Below are 18,616 nucleotides of genomic sequence, written 5' to 3' on the forward strand. Positions count from 1 at the left end.
ATTTTACATTTCCATCCAATTTGTTTAAATTATTGTTTGCAAGCATGAAAATAATAAAAAATACAGCAAAACCATGGAACCTGTGATCATAACAACAATAATAATGTATTTGATCGACCACTTCGCCTACCACCCAGACCACTCAATAAGGTCAGAGCAAAGGTCAGCAGGCTGTGTGGCTTTTGGGATTAAATGTCTGAAGGCTCGAGGACCCTTAAAAAAATGATGGATAACAGTGTGTTTGGATGGAAAAAAAACACCAGAGTTCTTTCAGCTCTACTCTTGTAAACCAATTCTCACACAAAGGTCTTATTCAGATAGAAAAACTAATACATATTTGTGCTTATATACAGTACAGGCACTCAGTGACCAGTTTATTAGGTACACCTCGCTATAAGTAATGCAGACTAGTAGAAAAGTCCTGCAATGCATCCTGCTGTCATGAAGGTTATAACATTCAGTTTTTATTGCTTCAGAGCAGGCATACTCAACTTGCTTTGCTCAGGGGCCCCTTTTGCAAAATGACAGGAGGCCAGGGGCCACTTAAAATACAAACATTGATTATATTTAGCAGCATATGTAATAATAAGTAAATTCCTGTTTTCAGGTTTTCGAAATTTACTGACCTCACTCGTCTCACCCTAAAGGCAAATCCAGTTACAGCACTCCACACGGATCAGGCTTACGCGGGTGTGTTTCTAGGATTTGAGGACATTCAAGGGTTAGACCAGACCTCTGCCAAATCTGTCCCATTGGCTATAAGTTATATATCACTGTATTAGATTAGTTATTTCAGTTGCTCCAATTTGGTCACGTTGGAGGCCATAGTTTGTGATGCTGTGAAATAGTGTTACAGAATCATCATCAATAAGGTTGCCGCCTAATAGTTGAACAAAGTTAGTCGACCAGAAAGGTCATTCTTCGGCAAAATTTTATTGGTCACTTAGTTGCAGAAAAACTAAGCAAATGTGAAACTCTATTAAAAGCTGAGCCCTGTCAAAATAAATCAAAACCTACATGATTGGACCATGTGGGAATTTAATCTATTCGGTTATTCCACAGGCTAGTTAATAACATGTCGGGCAGGAAATCCAAAGTGTGGGATCATTTTGAGAAGGTGAAGGACGAACCCAAGGTGATATGTAAACTCATCTTCATTGGTCGACTACAAACATGACGTATCATCTGAAACATGGAAGTAGCTACATGCCCATTAGCCCACAGCGTCATTAACAGGCGGCTCGCTCAGTGTGTGACGTGCACTTGTAGATAAAATATAGGCCTATATTAATGAAGGTTCATTAGTACGGTTTTGTATTTCTCTGTAATGTAGCACAGTGTTAACAATGTTACTGATACTATTCTTTCTCACACCTTCAGCTCAAACCATTGTGTTGCCCCGCCCAATATATATCATTTAATAATTAAATTAATATTGTGAACATGCAGGCAACTAGTTGACTATTGGCCGTAAATGACGACTGTTGGTTGACAGGGAAATTTTTAGTTGGGGGCAGCCCTAATCAGTAAGATCTTTTGCAGTATTTGAGGTTGTGTGGACGCAGCCTGTGTTTGCAGGGTCCATTTCATTGTTGGTTGCCGAGGAGTCTCTTTGGGTGCTGCTGGAAACGATACTCAAGATTATCCCAATAATGGAAATTCATCATGATCAACTTATTTTATTATCACAATCCATGATATGTCGCCCCTCCTGTTGATGCTTTCCTAGTTTAAAAAATATACTTTCTAATAAAATGTATTCGTAGCCATGAGATGGAATTCTACATCAGTAAGCAGAGCACCTGCAGAGGAAAGCATATGACCCTTTTTGGAGGTGAAGTTCGGGAGGGACATGTCGACAGGTTTCATGGCAGAGTTTCATCAGGACAACAGCTGGCCACCGTTGGAATTCTGCACCTTGTTGCACCAACCAGCTTCTTCGCCTGGATTAGGGCTTTGCTGTCCATCTGTCGGGCGTCGGCTTACATTTAAGCCCTGCCATTTCACAGGCCCGGCTCCAGCCAGCAATCCCACCAGGCAGCTTAGCTTCTCAATGACATAAGGGTAACCTTTCTCTCGAAATTCAGCTCGGCGACATTATAGCAGTGTGAAAGTGATCTTACTTGGGGAGCTAAAGGTCAGACATTCCTGGTTAAGATGGATTTAGCCAAAGTGTGGCTGTCAATATACATGTTCTGTGTTATAATAACTGCTACTTACTGCAAAGAAGTGAACCAATAAGCATCTTACCAATCAGTTTAATTCATAATCTCAGCAACTGGATCAGCATACACAATTGATATGATGACAAATGACAGTAATAGTATGGTAAAACAGGCATACTGCAACATATGCATTTGTTACATCTACATAAGGAGGAGATTGGGTATAGTGGCATCTGCTTACCACAAATTATCCCAGGATAGACTATCAGAGTCATGCAAATATTAACAGTAAATAAAATTCCGCAGCTGGGTCTGTCCATTCAGGATTAGCCTGCCAGCTGACTAAGCACTTTGCAGGGGAATGGGCTTTAAAGGCTTTTAACACTTTGTGCTCCAGATAACGTCAGCATCATCTGAGGGATTTCCCAGAAGCTTACAGGTATTTAACTATGGTATTAACAAAGCTCAGGAGTGATGTCTTGTGACAGGTAAACTAAAGCTCTGGGCGATGCTTAAGTCGTAACAATACCCCTCCCCACTTCTGTTTGATTGTGCTTATTGTGGAGAACTTAATGATGACAGACAGCCTCATTCAGACGTGTGGAGCAAGATTTAGTGGCATGATAGTTAAAGCTACGTGAGGACAGGGAGCAATTAAAACAGCTTACAACAAGTGGGTGCATAAAACCTGTTAAACATGTGGCACCACAAGGTTTAAATACAGTGACTGAAAAAAGATCTTCATCCCTCTAAAAGAAGACTCACAATTATATGAGAATGGTGGCTTGATCTTTTTGATTTGGGCTGTGCTCATTGTAGCACTGTTGTCTCTGTATACAAGAAAACAAAACATCTTAAGCACCAAAGATGAATTGTGGAAAAATATGCTCTTTCCTGACAAAGAACTGTTGCATTATTAGATCAGATTTTAATTTGATTTTGATTTGAAACATGAAAATTTGTGGAGAAAACCAATTTAAAGACTTTATTTAAAACTTTTCAATAAACGTGATTTAAAGGGTAACTTCAATATTTTTCATACTGGATCCTATTCTCCCATGTTTTGTGTCTAAGTGACTAATGGAGACAACAGTTGTTGAAATTGCTCCAGTATTGAGCTAAAGCATTTCAGCCTGCAGGGGCACAACAAGCCGCAAAATAACCAATTGGGGCATTTGTGCAGCGTCAATTTACGTCTATTAAAAGTGTGTGTTTCTGCCACTGGCCGATTCAGATTAATATTCTAAAAGTCAGAGAACAATATGGAAGGGATCCCTACTGAGACAGACCTTTTCTATAAAGAGTAAAACACTTTTTGTTTAACCAGAAACAGCCTGAAAATCACCATTGCTGAACCAACCAGACTCCATTTGAATAATAAGTAATTTTAGCATGTGTAGAGTCAGCATGTTTTTACATACAGCTGGGTAAGTTAAAGGTTTATTTCAACCAAACAAGAGTTATTGATTGTTGGAACAGTTGAAATATGAACAAAGATGATTTTTGTGAGTTTAATTTCATTTCTGTTGACTTTGAATGTCGCTTGTATTACAATGATAAAACTACTGTATATTCTAATGGAGTCTGGTTGGTCTTGTGAATGCGATTTTGAGGCTGTTTCTGCTTAAACGTAACAGATCTTACTGTTTAACAAAGAGGTCTATCTCTGGAGGAGTCCTTTCATGGGAACTGCCCATTGGTCTGACATCCCATTGTTCCGACCATATTAAACCCATTGTTCCGAAGTCCGTTCCGAAATCATCATGATGCCCTGTGGTTAAGGTCTGGTTAGGTTTAGGCACAAAAACCACTTGGTTAGGGTCAGGAAAAAATCATGGTGTGGGTTAAAATGAAAAAGAAAGTGACAAACTCATAAGCCATGAGCCTGCTCCGCCTCAAGCCTTTCCCAGCTGACCCAGAGCCGGTCGCGGCGCACCATCAAGGCAGAAATACGCCCGCCGGGAGCCGTTCAGCACCCCGGACCGTCGGACTAATGGGATGTTGGACCAATGGGCTGTCGGACCAATGACATGGACCCCCTTTCATAACCTCCTCTGACCCTGCGTCCTCATATGAGGACATTACAGTTTGCTGCACCTTATACTTCATTCTGCTTATCTTTGACCTGTTGTCATCGTTCATGGACATTTTTTATGTGTCTGGTGGTAGCAAAAGCACAACACAGTAATCCATGTATAAAAAAAAAAGCTGGTAGCCGTCTCTGCGAAGTCAGTCTGCAGCCTATCCTGACACAAAAGTGGACAGGGTACAAAACCTGATCAAATTTTATAGTTGCAACTTCAAAGGGAATTCTCAGTTCTGTATACTTATCAGGTCCTTCTCATCCCAAATAGCTAGGAAAAAATACAAAAATGCATCCCAGAAAATCTCGGGTAGGAGGAGGATAATGTTGTCAGACACTTATAACAAGAATCTAAACCTGTCAGTGGCAAAAACAAGCACTTTTAGTGGATGTACATTGACACATTCCCCATTAATATTTCATTGCAGCTTGTTTAGCCATTGCCGGCTGCAGCTGTCTTGCTCAATACTGAATGAGTTTCAAAAACTGCTGGTCCATTAGTCACTTAGACACAAAAAAAATGGGAAAATGTACCCTTTAATGACTTTAATTATGATTGTAATGATTGTACATCCACTGATGAGATGGCCACATACTGTAGGGCACCATCCACCTTCTGATTCCAGGCAACATCTTCAGGATCCCAGAGGATTCTGTCATAAAGACATTAATCTCACTATTCATTGATCTAGTTATTACTGGTCTTGGACCAGTGGGCCCTCATTTATTCAGCACCGCTGTCTTACTTCCCGTCGACCACATTCTTTTCTTTAAGAAGCACGCCCCTTCTCACTTCACCTCAATTAATGTAATTCTCTGGGAGCTCACTTGAGTGCTGATTGGAATGAAGAACTGCATTCAGACTATATGCCTGCGAGGGAATGATAACACTAGATCATTAACAAAACAGAGCTGCAAATGTTTACCCGCGGATGGCATTCTTCATCTTAATGTGTCCCCGTCTTTACTTGTTTCTCTGTGTATTTGCTGCTGAAGCCATGTGCAGTGAAGCTGCTCCGTCATAAAATACATGGGCAAACATTCTGAAGGAATGACTCTGAAAACTTGAGTAACATCTCTTTCTAATAGAACTTCAAAAAGGATCCGGTAAATTATGATTGAGTCATCAGGTGCAGTGTTATTTTGTGGAGACTTTGACCCTGGGTAGAGGAGTGCCAGGACTCATTAAAATGCCTGACTGGGGTCCATAACCTGCTGAAGTTGCAGTCATGCAGCTTTACCAACAAGGGATTATGATTTGATCATTTTCCTGATTGGGTTTCAGTGTCAGTGGTAATAGAGTTGGACATAATAGCATCTCATTGACTGATATCCAATATGCGAAAGCCACATGATAGAGGATGACAGATGGAATTGAGCTCGGCGATAAGGCCACTCCTTCTTCTAAGGTGTCTTAGCATGCCATACAAAGCCCCATGACACTCCATCTCGCAGCGCTCAGCACCGACTTGATCAATGTGGGTTAACGTATAAGAATGATTAAGGATGGCTGGAGGCAGCGAGGAGCACAGCGGGCTACGTTGCACGTCTTTGGTCTCGGGGCGCACCATCATCTCTGCCTGTTTTGAAATGTCTTGGTTTCACTTGATTACAGATGGTATCATCAAATCCCCAATTTGAACTTTGACCTCAGAGGGAATAAAAAGAAATTGAAGTAAATCGAAACCATAAACCCCCCTTTTTTTGATGAGTCTGATGTCCAGTTGTCGATTGGTTTAGCGGCAAAAAAAAGTTATTAGTGTTGACCACAATGGTGGCAACATGTCACCCCATAATTAACTGTCAACCATAATATTACAGATTTTTCCTCCCTGTTTCTCTACAGTCTCAATCTGTCACATGTAATAGGGTCCATGAAATCTGCTGAGGCACAAACATTTGCACTATCCTTCTCTCCACAAACATTGTGTGGATCAGGACAAAAGCACCATGTGACCGGCTGGCAATCGACTTTAAAGGCAAATTTAGAGCAGGAGATGAAACTGCATACCACTGGCAAAATTCTACATATTGTGACAACAGCCATCACACACAGACAGGCGTCCCCCAGAGACATGTCTTGATGAGTGTGAACTAGATGTGAAGGATTTTTTTTCGTCTGGGTTTTTTTTCTTGCACATTTCATCACGTCACTGAATAACAATCCAAATACATGTGTTTAAATGTTGGAATCCAACACACAATTTAAGTGATTAAATGATTCATTTAAACCCTAAATCATTACTCTTTAAGTCCATTTGCCTTTTTACTGCTGGACCCTTCATACAACTAATGTTTCAGAATCACTGTCTGCAGATCACAGCATAAATAAATGATGCTCCAGATTCACGCTATAATATGAATAATTTTGTGCATATTCTAGCTTGATCAAATAAATACTTAATTCAATTGTTAGTGGAAGAGTTGAGGCATGCTAACAGATGGCATTGATATTAAATATGGTTTGTTTTTTTACTCTTAAATCCTGTATTTATCTCTCAGTATCCAATTCCCTGGTGGTGTATGCTCTATATTTTATCGTAAAGGATTGCACAAGCCGTGTGTCAGCCACAGCACATACATCACACTTGCCACCATCCGTCTTTGATTGCATCCTCCTGTTACTGCCACCCCATCCCCCCTACTGTGTTTTTTTTTCAACCCTGACAGCGAATTCAGGGTAGAGGTAGGATGAAAAGAGAGTAGGGGTGGAAAAAAGAGTTTATGCTACCAGAACAAACCACAGATGTGCTCAGCACATGTGTCTGTGAGACAGCATGAATTGGATAACCGTCTTGAAAAATGCTGTTAATTCCACTTGAAGCTGCGCCCCTTCACTTCATATCAGGCTGAGAGCATTGACTGATTGATCGTCTGCAAGGTGTGCGGGGGAAATGGTGTTCGGCATACAGCAGGCACAATGACTGTGCGGTGCAAGATGTATGTAGATTACTAGAATTATTTGGCCTTTGATTTTCTTGCTAGGATCAGTACTTCCTCTTCTATATAGCAAATAGGTCTGATAGAATTCTGTGCATTCACAGCAGCTGCTTGCATTTGAAATACCTTTTGAAGCTCTGTGCGGAAAAATGGAACGATGCAGAATTCAAAACTGTCAGCACTCTCAATTATGCAAGCACATACCTTATTCCTCGTAACCGCCCACCTCTATTCATCTTGAGTGTGTGGCATGAATATTGCACCCAGATTCATACTCTGTTCTGTTGGGAATTGCGTCACACAAGAATGGCATCCTTTTAGCACTTGTGATTCTTTAACTAACTGTGTGGCAGAAAACGGACACAGTGGCCGAAGGAAAGTGTTTTAATAGAAGTTCATACTGCTGTCAGTTTACACTGCTGGACACTACTTCCATCTCATATGATGTGACATTGCTGAATTTAGCAGAGCTGCATATTTGAATATCAGCTCAGTGATATTAAACCATGTCATACAACCTCATTTGAATGTTCTCTTATCGTCCCTGTTTGAGCTGATATATTTTAATGTTACACAACCTCCATTTAATGTCAACATCTTTCACAGTGTTTGGCAGTGAAAATCATCAGTGTGTCAGTTGTTTGAGATTCATTTCAGGACTAAATGTTTTTCCTCTTCTCTGTGTCTCCCCAGGTAACCGATAAGATGGCGGCCGGGGAAGCGACTGGGCACAGCTACCTGGTGGCTTGCTGGCAGCCCATTCTGATCCTGATGCTGGGCACCGTGCTGTCTGGCTCCACTACAGGCTGTCCATCCCGCTGTGAGTGCAATGTTCAAGAGCGCTCTGTGATGTGCCACCGCAAGAAGCTCATTACAGTTCCCGAGGGCATTCCTGCAGAAACGAGACTGCTTGACCTCAGCAAGAACCGCATCAGAACCATCAACCCAGACGAGTTTGCCACCTTTCCCAACCTGGAACACCTGGAGCTCAGTGAAAACACGATCTCCACTATAGAACCCGGAGCGTTCAACAACCTTTATGGCTTGCGGACATTGGGGTTGCGTAGCAACAAGCTCAAGTTGATCCAGCTCGGCGTTTTCACAGGCCTGAGCAATCTCACGCAGCTGGACATAAGTGAGAACAAGATCGTCATCCTGTTGGACTACATGTTCCAGGATTTGTACAACCTGCGGTCTTTAGAGGTGGGTGATAACGACCTGGTTTTTATCTCCCACCGGGCTTTTCATGGCCTGAGTAGCCTTGAGCACCTGAGTCTGGAGAAGTGCAACTTGTCCTCTGTGCCAACAGAGGCTTTCACCCACCTTCACAGTCTGATCACGCTCAGGCTGCGCCTCCTCAATATCAATGTCATACGGGATTACTCCTTCAAACGGCTGTATCGGCTCAAAGTGTTGGAAATAGCCAATTGGCCATATCTGGATACGATGACCCCAAATTGCTTGTATGGATTAAATCTCACCTCCCTGACCATCGCAAATGCCAACCTGACCACAATTCCCTATGTAGCCCTGCGGCACTTGGTTTATTTGCGCTTTCTTAATCTTTCATATAACCCGATCCACACCATCGAGGGGAATAAGCTCCATGATCTTCTGCGTCTGCAGGAATTTCACCTGGTAGGAGGCAGACTGGCAATGATTGAGCCCTACTCTTTCCGTGGTCTGAACTACCTGAAGATTCTAAACGTGTCTGGAAACTCTCTTAGCACTTTAGAGGAGTCGGCTTTCCATTCAGTTGGCAACCTGGAAACCCTTGCCTTGTATGATAATCCCCTGGCCTGTGACTGCCGACTGTTATGGGTTTTCCGCCGACGCTGGAGACTGAACTTCAACAGGCAGCAGCCCACCTGTGCCTCCCCTGAGTTTGTCCAAGGCAAAGAATTCAAAGACTTCCCGGATGTTCTGCAGCCCAACTACTTCACGTGTCGCAAGTCAAGGATTAGGGATCGCAAGCCCCAGCAGAAATTTGTTGATGAGGGAGCCATTGTTCATTTTGCTTGCCAAGCAGATGGAGATCCTGCTCCAGTGATAATGTGGCTCTCCCCACAGAAAAAGTTTATCACCACCAAGACAATTGGAAGGCTCTCTGTGTTGCCAGACGGCACCCTTGAGGTTCGCTATGCCCAGATTCAAGACAATGGTACATATGTGTGTATAGCAAGCAACGCGGGCGGAAATGACACCTCTCTTGCTCACCTGCACATTCATAGCTACTCGCCTGACTGGCCACACCAGCCCAACAAGACTTTTGCCTTCATCTCCAACCAGCCCACAGAAACTGGTGCTAACGGTACAAGAGCCAACGCCCCTTTCCCCTTTGATATAAAGACGTTGATCATCGCCACCACAATGGGCTTCATCTCTTTTCTCGGTGTCGTCTTGTTTTGCTTGGTACTGCTCTTCCTTTGGAGCAGAGGTAAAGGCAACACCAAGCACAACATCGAGATCGAGTACGTGCCACGGAAATCGGACGCTGGCATGAGCAGCAGCACGGTGGATGCTCCTCGCAAGTTTAACATGAAAATGATTTAACGGAGCTGTGGGATTTATTCATTTTTGAACTCGAAAAATAAGACAAATGGAAAAGAAGACATTTTCTTTCCTCCCTTACAAACCTGTGGATCCTGGTCTGTTAACATAGAGTAATGTTTTTTCCTGACTGAAGTTACTAGAGAGGAGGGCAGTTCCTGACTTTCACAAGTGAGAGGGAAATGAAAGCACATCCGGTGCTACGGGGCACTGGTGGTTTCTACGAGGCCTGCGGGGGCATTAATTGAAAGTCAGATTTGTCATAAGCAGTTCATATTCCTGTGGATTTATACTGGGAAAAATATATCAGAAAAGAAAAAACAGTTCAAACAGCCAGAATGCGAGGGGCAGATCATATTTTGTCCATCGCTGTTTTTTGTCTGTATTTTTTTAATTTAGTGTTTGTTTTTTTAATTCCGAGGTTAGATGTCAAGTTATGAATGGGATTTGTATGGGTTGATGAGCACATTTATACGACGTTGATGCATTTCATGTACATCATCATTATACTATGTGCTACATACGGTATGGTCTGTTTCCTTTCCTACAGTGATGATTGTTCTGTAATCCATTAAATGTATATCTGTGTCACAACACCTGATGAAAACAAGTTTATCCCAGCAATTAGCAGAAACACATAACACAGTATGGCACAATTCAAATGCAAAACTGTATGTGAGGAACTACATAGAACCTAATGTGAATGTCACAGCAGCTAAACCCAAGAAAGTACAATGACGATTGCTGTAAAACAGTTTACATCGGTCATTATGTGACCCAAAAAACAGAATGATACACTAATATAAGTGCTCTGAAAACACATAGGTTCAGTGGTACAGGGGTGCATCAGTACAACTTAAACTAATGATACCAATTGTCAGTACTGCACCGTAAAAATCTGCCAAAAGCTAAGTCCAAATATTCCATTTTTAGAAATACAAATGACATAAATTAGTACTGACAAGTAGCAGCAAATCCTGTTGTTCAGCAAGGCTCTTTATAGGATCTTAGCATTGGGGAAATGCTTTAACAAAGCTGTTTGAGCCCAGTATCTGATATCAGTATCCCTCATCCCTAATTTTCGGATGTAACCAGACTGTGCACACACACACACACACACATGGATTGAGGGCATGATAAAGAAAGCAAATGTGTGATGTTGCTGATATGATGGGGCTTTGTACCAACAATAGATGCAGCATCTAGCCCAGGGTTTTGCCATCAAACAGAATGGTACCTTGATACCATAAGCGCTTATCCCTGCCTTTTTAAAATTGCATTTCAAAAACTGTTACGTAACGGTATTATTTTGTGCTCAACATGATTGTGAGGAATAAAAGTTGTGGTGCTCACGTTTTTGGATACAATGTGCTCCTCAAGCTGTAGAATATTTCTTTCATTGTTGGTTATTTTTCTTGATCGTTTTATGAAATCAATGATTTATTTATGCCGATGCTCCCCCCCCACCCCACCCCCATCAAAGCCATGGAAATATTACCTTCCAGGATCATTAACAGGTTTGCTATTCCCCAGAAATGTGCAATGTTTGTCAGGGGGAAAGGAACTGCGCATATTATGCTCCCAGTTGGTCCTGCATATAAAATCTGAGGTTACAGCCTTTCCTTTTCAAGTACACACTGTGGACAGCTGGGCTTTGCAAACGTGTGTGAGGATAAAGGCCAAGTTATTTATGATGGATGACATTACAGACAACGACACAGTAATGGGCTGGAAGTATGGACAGAATATGCAGATGGCTCGAGTGACACAGATGGTTTCACCCATGGAGCAATCTGAAGCAGCTTTGGTGTAATCCGTTTTGCATAAAGGAAAAAAAAAAATCACTGGATATGGCTCATGGTTCTCCCTCTTGCTGATTATGAATGCTCTCTTCGTTCAAAGTGTGGCTACTGTACCTAGCCTTTTTTTGGTCCCGAGTGATCCCGGGATCCTGTTTTTTGTTTCTGTTATTCCTTCTTTTTTATTTTGACCCTGGACTATATTGACCATGTAGTCCAAGCCAACTTTTTACAAAAAAAAGAAGAAAAAAAGATCTGAAAAAAGAAATCTATGGAAAATACATTCAAATTGTTCTGTGCAATAAAGGTAATATGCAGATTTTTTTTTTAATTAACAAAATTTCGTTGATGTTGAATTGTTGAGAATATGGTATGTTGTATTAAACAATCTATGGACTTTTTTAAACACATGATGGTCCTATCTTGATTCTGAAGGTGCCGTTAGTCAGGACTTCAGCTGGCTATGTGTAAGGTTTGGATAACGCTGGTTCATACTAAGGATTGACCAATTATTGGCCATGATATTCACCTTTTTTACAATTAAAGGGCATCAATATTTTTTTCATCTGATAGCCGACAAAATTAATTTATTGAAAAATGCAGTACTTCAGCTCTGATGCTGCCACCTGCCTCTGTCTGCAGTCTCCACTCTGTTGCCTCCTTCAGTGTCAATGTCCCTCAGTGTTACACGTCTAGAGTAATAAGTCAGGCAACGAACACTGACTGGAGCTGCTCTGATCAGTGAGTGGAACTGTGTCAAACGGAAGGCAGCAGATATTACTGAAGTTGTTAAACATCAAAATCCAATAACATGAAGTTGCAAAAACACCCAGTGTTTCTGATGGCACCGTTCCACAAGTAGTAACAGTAGTCATTGGATGAAACTTCAGTTGTATGAGTACAAGAACCTCAAGGAACAAAAGACGGAGTAAGACATCACTTGAATGTGGGCAATAAATGTGTCGAGTTTATTATAGGTCATTAACTATAAACATTTGATCACTGACAAAACATACATGTCATACACCAGAGGTATGTAGCGTGGACTTGCCAATACGCATTGAACTCAGGATGGAAACCTTCATTTGGGACAGCAGCACGTTTGTGACTGTCAGGAAAACTCCACCAAGCTAGGTTAATTTACACAATGTAAAATTTCATTGGCTTGTGCTAATAACGTTAGCATGTTGTATATGTGGGTCTGGCAAAAAACAATCATTTTAGTCTTCGAACCTAAGGGCCCAGACACACTAATCCGACCTCAGAGAATTAGCGGCACCAAAAGCCTCCTGCTGCATTCTGATATTGCCGTGTCTCAGCCAAAAAAGTTGCACATGAGCACACCACATAGACTACAGCTGACCGTCAACCTGCATGTACATTCTGCACTTGCGTGAGAGGAAATAACTCTCCACACCAGCAGACTACAGTCGTCTGTAATCCACTTTCAAAAAGGGAAACCGGGAGACTGTCTCAATGCTAGTTAGCCCGTTAGCACATCAACAACACAATTCAATGTTGAAAGAACAAAGCATATTTACTGTGCGCCAGTGAACAGCAACACAAACCATCACGAAATGTTTCTGCTAAAAAGCTCAATGGCTAAAGAAAAATAATCTGACCTAATATAACAAGTTTGTTTTGGTCTCTTGACTTTAGCTTTTTGTTCATTTTTCTCACTCCTGTTTCTCCTCTCATGCGCTGGGCTGAAATGCCAGTCAGAGTGATTTCAATCACCAGGTTCCACTATTGCTGACGCAAAAGCCGATGGGGGCCGACGAGGCAGCAGACACTCACCAACAGTCCAACTTTGACGGATGGCCCACCGTCGGCTTGGTGCATCAGTTCCTTATAAGTTATAACGGAGCCGAATTTGTACTTTATTTAATGCTGTTGCTATGAGGCCATGTTCCGTGTGTTTTAGGTGTTTTAGTTGAATCAAACTCAACTGCATTTAACAGGAACACAGAGGCATAAAAACTACACCGCCATCTAGTGTTTTGGAGGTGTAATTGCAGAGGTTATAAAACAGATCAACACCAGGAAAGGCAGGCTGCAATACATCCAAAGAGGGGAGAAGATTAACGGCTGTTTGTGAAGTTTATCTCATTCTAAGTTTTACACTAGGATTTTCATTTTACTGCAAATGTATACCGTTGATCAGTCGCCTTGATTACTATTAATTGGTATTGGAATCACCCTGAAACAATCGGTTGATCCCTAGATCGCACCAATGACAACCACTTCTCCAGGTGCTGAGATCTCTGGCTGTGAAACTCTTTCATTCGTCACTACTGTAACATTATGACCTCATTGGTCATTTCACTTACAGGCCACTGTAAGCTGAGTCCCATTGACCTTGATACAGTTTCTTCGTCATCATTACAGATCAATGAAAGAGAAACAGTTTCTAGCAAGAGTTTCCTAACGAGCACAAGCTGAAGTCTAGCTGAGCATTTGAGTGTATTTTTTGTCTATCAGTGACCAAATAAGCAACTTAATGTTGGATTTCTTTGATTGAATACCTCATTAAATGATGATGCAGACCGCAAGGTAATTTCACATCATATGTTTTGGCGCTAATTACTTGTTTACAGGGGCATTGCTAGTTCACTTCTTCACTTGCCTGGCCTCTAAACATTAATTACCCACCATTAGTAAAGGATCACAAACATTAAGATATGTATAGGGAATATTATTAATTCACACTGCACATGTGTTTAAAAGAGAGAATAATAATAGTAATTAGTGAACTTCAAATTGAAACAAAGAATAATAGCTGCTTAACACTGAATAACGGTTTTATTTTGGAGTGTCTCTTAGCGAAACAAGAGGAAATTAGGTTAGCCTTTGAAGGTTATGGGAAGTGACCAGGGATCCGACTAGGACAGCCTAGTTTCATAAAGCATGGTGCTGCTCTGCATTAAGTTTGGATCTCTGTCCCATTCCTTTTTATTCCACATCCTTGCTTCCTTGCTTAGGGCTCCATGGGGACTTTTGACGTTCTTTTTTTCCTCAAGCTGTATCAAAGCATGCTCATTTATCTTCTGACTTGAAAACAGACAGGCAGAATAGAGGAGGAGAGAAGCTATTCTTGAGGCCTCGGAGCCCTGGGGAGTAATGGAGACATCCATTGTTTTCATTCCTCAGATATTAGATCTGTGCTTAAATTTCTAGGTCAGGAACAGGCTGATGGATTCTGACACCATGCGACAAGTCGCCTCTCCTCAACTGAGCATGAAAATACAGACACACCTCTGGGTGTTCCTTGCACTCATCCAAATCCATGTGCTTAATGACATCTGGGAAACACCACACGTAAGCAAACAAAAGTGTGAATTTGCAGTCGCCTGCGCCGCTGTCACACAATAGAAGCATCAGATGTCTAAAATAAAAAGCAAGTCATTTGAGGTTTATGCTTGGATGTAAAATATAAACTCGTGGCAGGGAGGCTGTGTCTCATGTCTATATTACAGTATATCCGTATCAAAGGGTCAGATTAAAGCCCCTGTTTATGTCTGACTCCATACTAAACCTGCTGTATCTTAATTTATCTCTCTCAGCCACTGTCAGTCAAACTCTACATATAATAAAATGAACAAAGGTGTTAAATCACAGGCTAATCCCAATGGCATGCTAATGGAACAGACATAAGTGGACTGATAATCAAGAGTGCTCTTCATTTTATTTGAAATGCCATACATCATACTGGAAGTGCTCACATCTTAATCACTTTAATTACGCAACTGCATCCAAGGGTATTTATTTTTATATTGTATATTTGTGTTGCAGTTAATGCTAGCACTTTCTATATAAGCATATAAACCTTAAAACACATTATAATGTCATTGTCAGTAGACATACAGTAACAACTCTTTCCATACTGTCTCACAGTACAGCTCTAAGACAGCATAACAGTCATAATCATACATAAATACACAATAAGGTTCCTATTTACTGGAGTAGCAAATAATGTTTTCATTGCATAAGAACCTTTCGGGGCGGCAATGATTGTTCCAAGTTTTAGGTAATCTCTCAGGTGTTACCAAGGAAATCAAGTTTTGGCATGGGAAAAACAATTTTTTGGACGGTCACGCCTCGACGTCGCTCATTAAAAACTGTCAATGAACACCTTGTCTGGCATTAGCCCTTAGATAATCATATAAATACACAATAAGGTATATTATAAACGATTGTTTAATTGTTTGTTTGCTTATGGGTGATTCTTCAGCTATCGTGATTGCTGTGTCCCTGACAGAAATACGAAAAACAAAAACATATTTCATATTTTTCACTAAATAATTTAGTCATTAACATATATTTATACCATGGTCTGGGTGAATACTCGATTTCTGATTGGCCTCAGGGTGCCCATTAAAAAATGATAATGTACACCTAAAAAGCAGTTCTGGTACAACTGTCTGCTACTGTTTTAAATTAATGGGCCGGCTACATAACAGTATCAGTATCTGTAATCCGTTTACAATGAATTCCCAACACCGGGAGTAAATGCCTCATTTTCTGAACACCACAGGAGGAAGACTGCAACACACCCTTCAGGTACTACACCGCTCCTCTTAATTTAAGCACTCATCTCACATCCCATCCGCTACTTAACTGGTTACCTCAGGCTGCGACCGACAGTAACGTTACACATGACGTATCGTTTCTTCGTGAAAATCTTGATACTGATTTGGGGACAGTGACATGGCTAAATAGCGAGCCAGCCTTGTTGTTCAACTTACTTTAAAATTATATTTCTGTTTGTCAACTGTATGCAAAGTTATTGACTTTGAATCTTACTAGCATGACGTTAGCATTCTGGCTAATAGCCGGTCCAAAGGGGTCCATAGAATATCTTCGGTTGCTAGGTCGTATCTAAGGTACGTCCTGTTTACTGTAGTAGTGAAAAACGTTTCCATTACATAAGAACCTTCCGTTCCAGGTATGAGGTAAACCCCAGGGATACACAATATTGGATTTATTGCCAATATCTGATGCCGATATGTAACAACTCATTTGACGATACCAATATTGATATATACAATTTTTTCCCTGCCTAATTTTAATGATCATCAAGTCTCTTCTGTCATGGAATTAACAACATATTATGCATGCATACTCTCATCATGATGACCCACCAGCAGATGGAGACGTGAAATACAATACTTTTTGGTGTATGTAATATTAATTCATGTGCAAAATAAAAAAAAAACATGTTGGCCGATTGGGATAGTTCGTTTTAAAGCCAATATCGGCCGATACCGATGACATGCTAATGTTATTGTGTATCCTTAGTAATCCCTCAGGTGTTACCATGGAAACCAAGTTATAGCTTGTGAAAAGAGTTAGATTTTGACTGCGAAAAGCCACGCTGGCCATTAAACAGTGATAATGGACACCTCTTCGGGCACTACTTACATATATGTATGTATATATACACCGTATAAAGATGTAAAGTGGCCTTTTGTTTGGGTTTTGCTATATTTCTTTTGTCCCTAAGCCAGATTTTGGACATTTAACCTTGCTTAATTTTGAATTTGAACATTAAACTCATATTAACTTCAAATACACATAACACATAAATACCCATTTTAATGAAATGCATCATTTGATATGTTTTTTTTGTTTTTTTTTCATAAAACAAAAACCTGTCCCTTGTGATTAGTGATATTTCCATCATATTGTTTAAAACAGAAATTCAGGAAGGGTTTCATAACTATCATATCTTTTCCCTATCATGATTTATTTGATAACTGCAGTGCCCCACTTGAGATAAATATTCACGATCATATTAAATGAGAAGCTCTCACATCCTAATGGGGCTTTTTGAGGCACATACAAGTCGAAATTAATCTGAAATTTGGTTCTAAAGTAGGCTGCAGTAATGTAAGTACACACAATCTGCAGTTAATGGGCTAAAACATACAGAATATAATAATCCGTTAATAGGTGCAGGTGCATTGGAAAGAGCAACCAGCGTATTAACGTGTCATAAGCATGTAAACATGACAGGACGAGCATCAATTATCAGACAAATGTACTGTACTCTGTCTGCCACAGGTGCTTCAGGAGACTGAAGGTGATCTAAAACATTTCCAATTAAAAACCCCTACACACAATTTAAGTCATATATAACAGGTGAAATATGATCTTAATATCTATTTAGAGCATCAAAATGCTTGTTATGTTAACATAAAAAATAACAGTAAGAAGATGAGATGTGATGAATTCAGCTTAGGGGGATAGAACTTTTCATGCTCAACAGAGTGGTTTGGTATTTTACAGTTTATAGCTCCAACTTCATCTGCTACAAATTGTCATTTTCACGCATTATTAAGGAAAAATGGGATGTAGCAGCAGACAACAATTTTCATAAAACACAAAATATTAAGTCCGACATCCCCTGAAAGCAGCAGTTTTTTTTGTTTTTTGTTCTTTATTGTAATTTTGTACAACCCTGTGTGACCCTGTTTGAATTCTGTCTTTTACATTTAGAGGCATTGAAAAATAATGACCTTTTTTTTTGTAAGGTGCCATTTAGTTGAACATTACATCATTTGCTTATCCAGTCACTTCAAGCTGAGTACTTCATGTACTGTACGTGGTGGGAAAGAGGAAGGAGAGGAGGATTAAGTGAATAGATTTAAAATGCCAGATGATCTCAGTGTGACTGTAGAGGGGCTGTTATTAACACACAGGGTACACAGGCTTACGTGCAAAAATGTTCTATAACTATGACCCTAAAAAAATAATTTCAGGAAACAGTGATGATGTAAGTTACTGCGATGTTTCAATACAAAACAGTTGCTAAAGTACTAACATCATTTTAAAGCCGAAGTTACCTTTGTATTTTGTCAAAACTATGTTGCTAAAAACACATAGTATGCATCTAAGAAAGTATTTAACTGTTGGAAAGACTGTCTTTTCATAAAACTGGGCTGTCTATGCAGTAAAAAGGCACAAATACCTTTGACACTGGTGCTACATGTGCAGCGAAAACAGAGGGAAAGGGCTGTGGCATTGGCTTTTGCTGAAGAGGTAGAAAAGCTACAACCATCAGAACGCACTTTGCCACA

The 18,616-nt window shown here is 40.6% G+C and overlaps 1 protein-coding gene across 3 annotated transcripts in view; it reads left to right on the forward strand.

The window, feature by feature from the left end:
- Positions 1-11,105, forward strand: part of lingo1a (leucine rich repeat and Ig domain containing 1a) — a 204,465-nt gene extending 193,360 nt beyond the window's left edge. For all 3 annotated transcript variants that reach the window (XM_050072683.1, XM_050072682.1, XM_050072681.1), the window contains one exon: positions 7,882-11,105. In XM_050072683.1, coding sequence (XP_049928640.1) covers positions 7,894-9,741 — 1,848 coding nt within the window. In that variant the 5' untranslated portion in view covers positions 7,882-7,893 and the 3' untranslated portion in view covers positions 9,742-11,105. The remainder of the gene's footprint in view (positions 1-7,881) is intronic.
- Positions 11,106-18,616: the final 7,511 nt, after the last annotated feature.

The sequence above is a fragment of the Epinephelus moara genome, chromosome 20, assembly GCF_006386435.1.
Source record: "Epinephelus moara isolate mb chromosome 20, YSFRI_EMoa_1.0, whole genome shotgun sequence".
NCBI classification, from domain to species: domain Eukaryota; kingdom Metazoa; phylum Chordata; class Actinopteri; order Perciformes; family Serranidae; genus Epinephelus; species Epinephelus moara.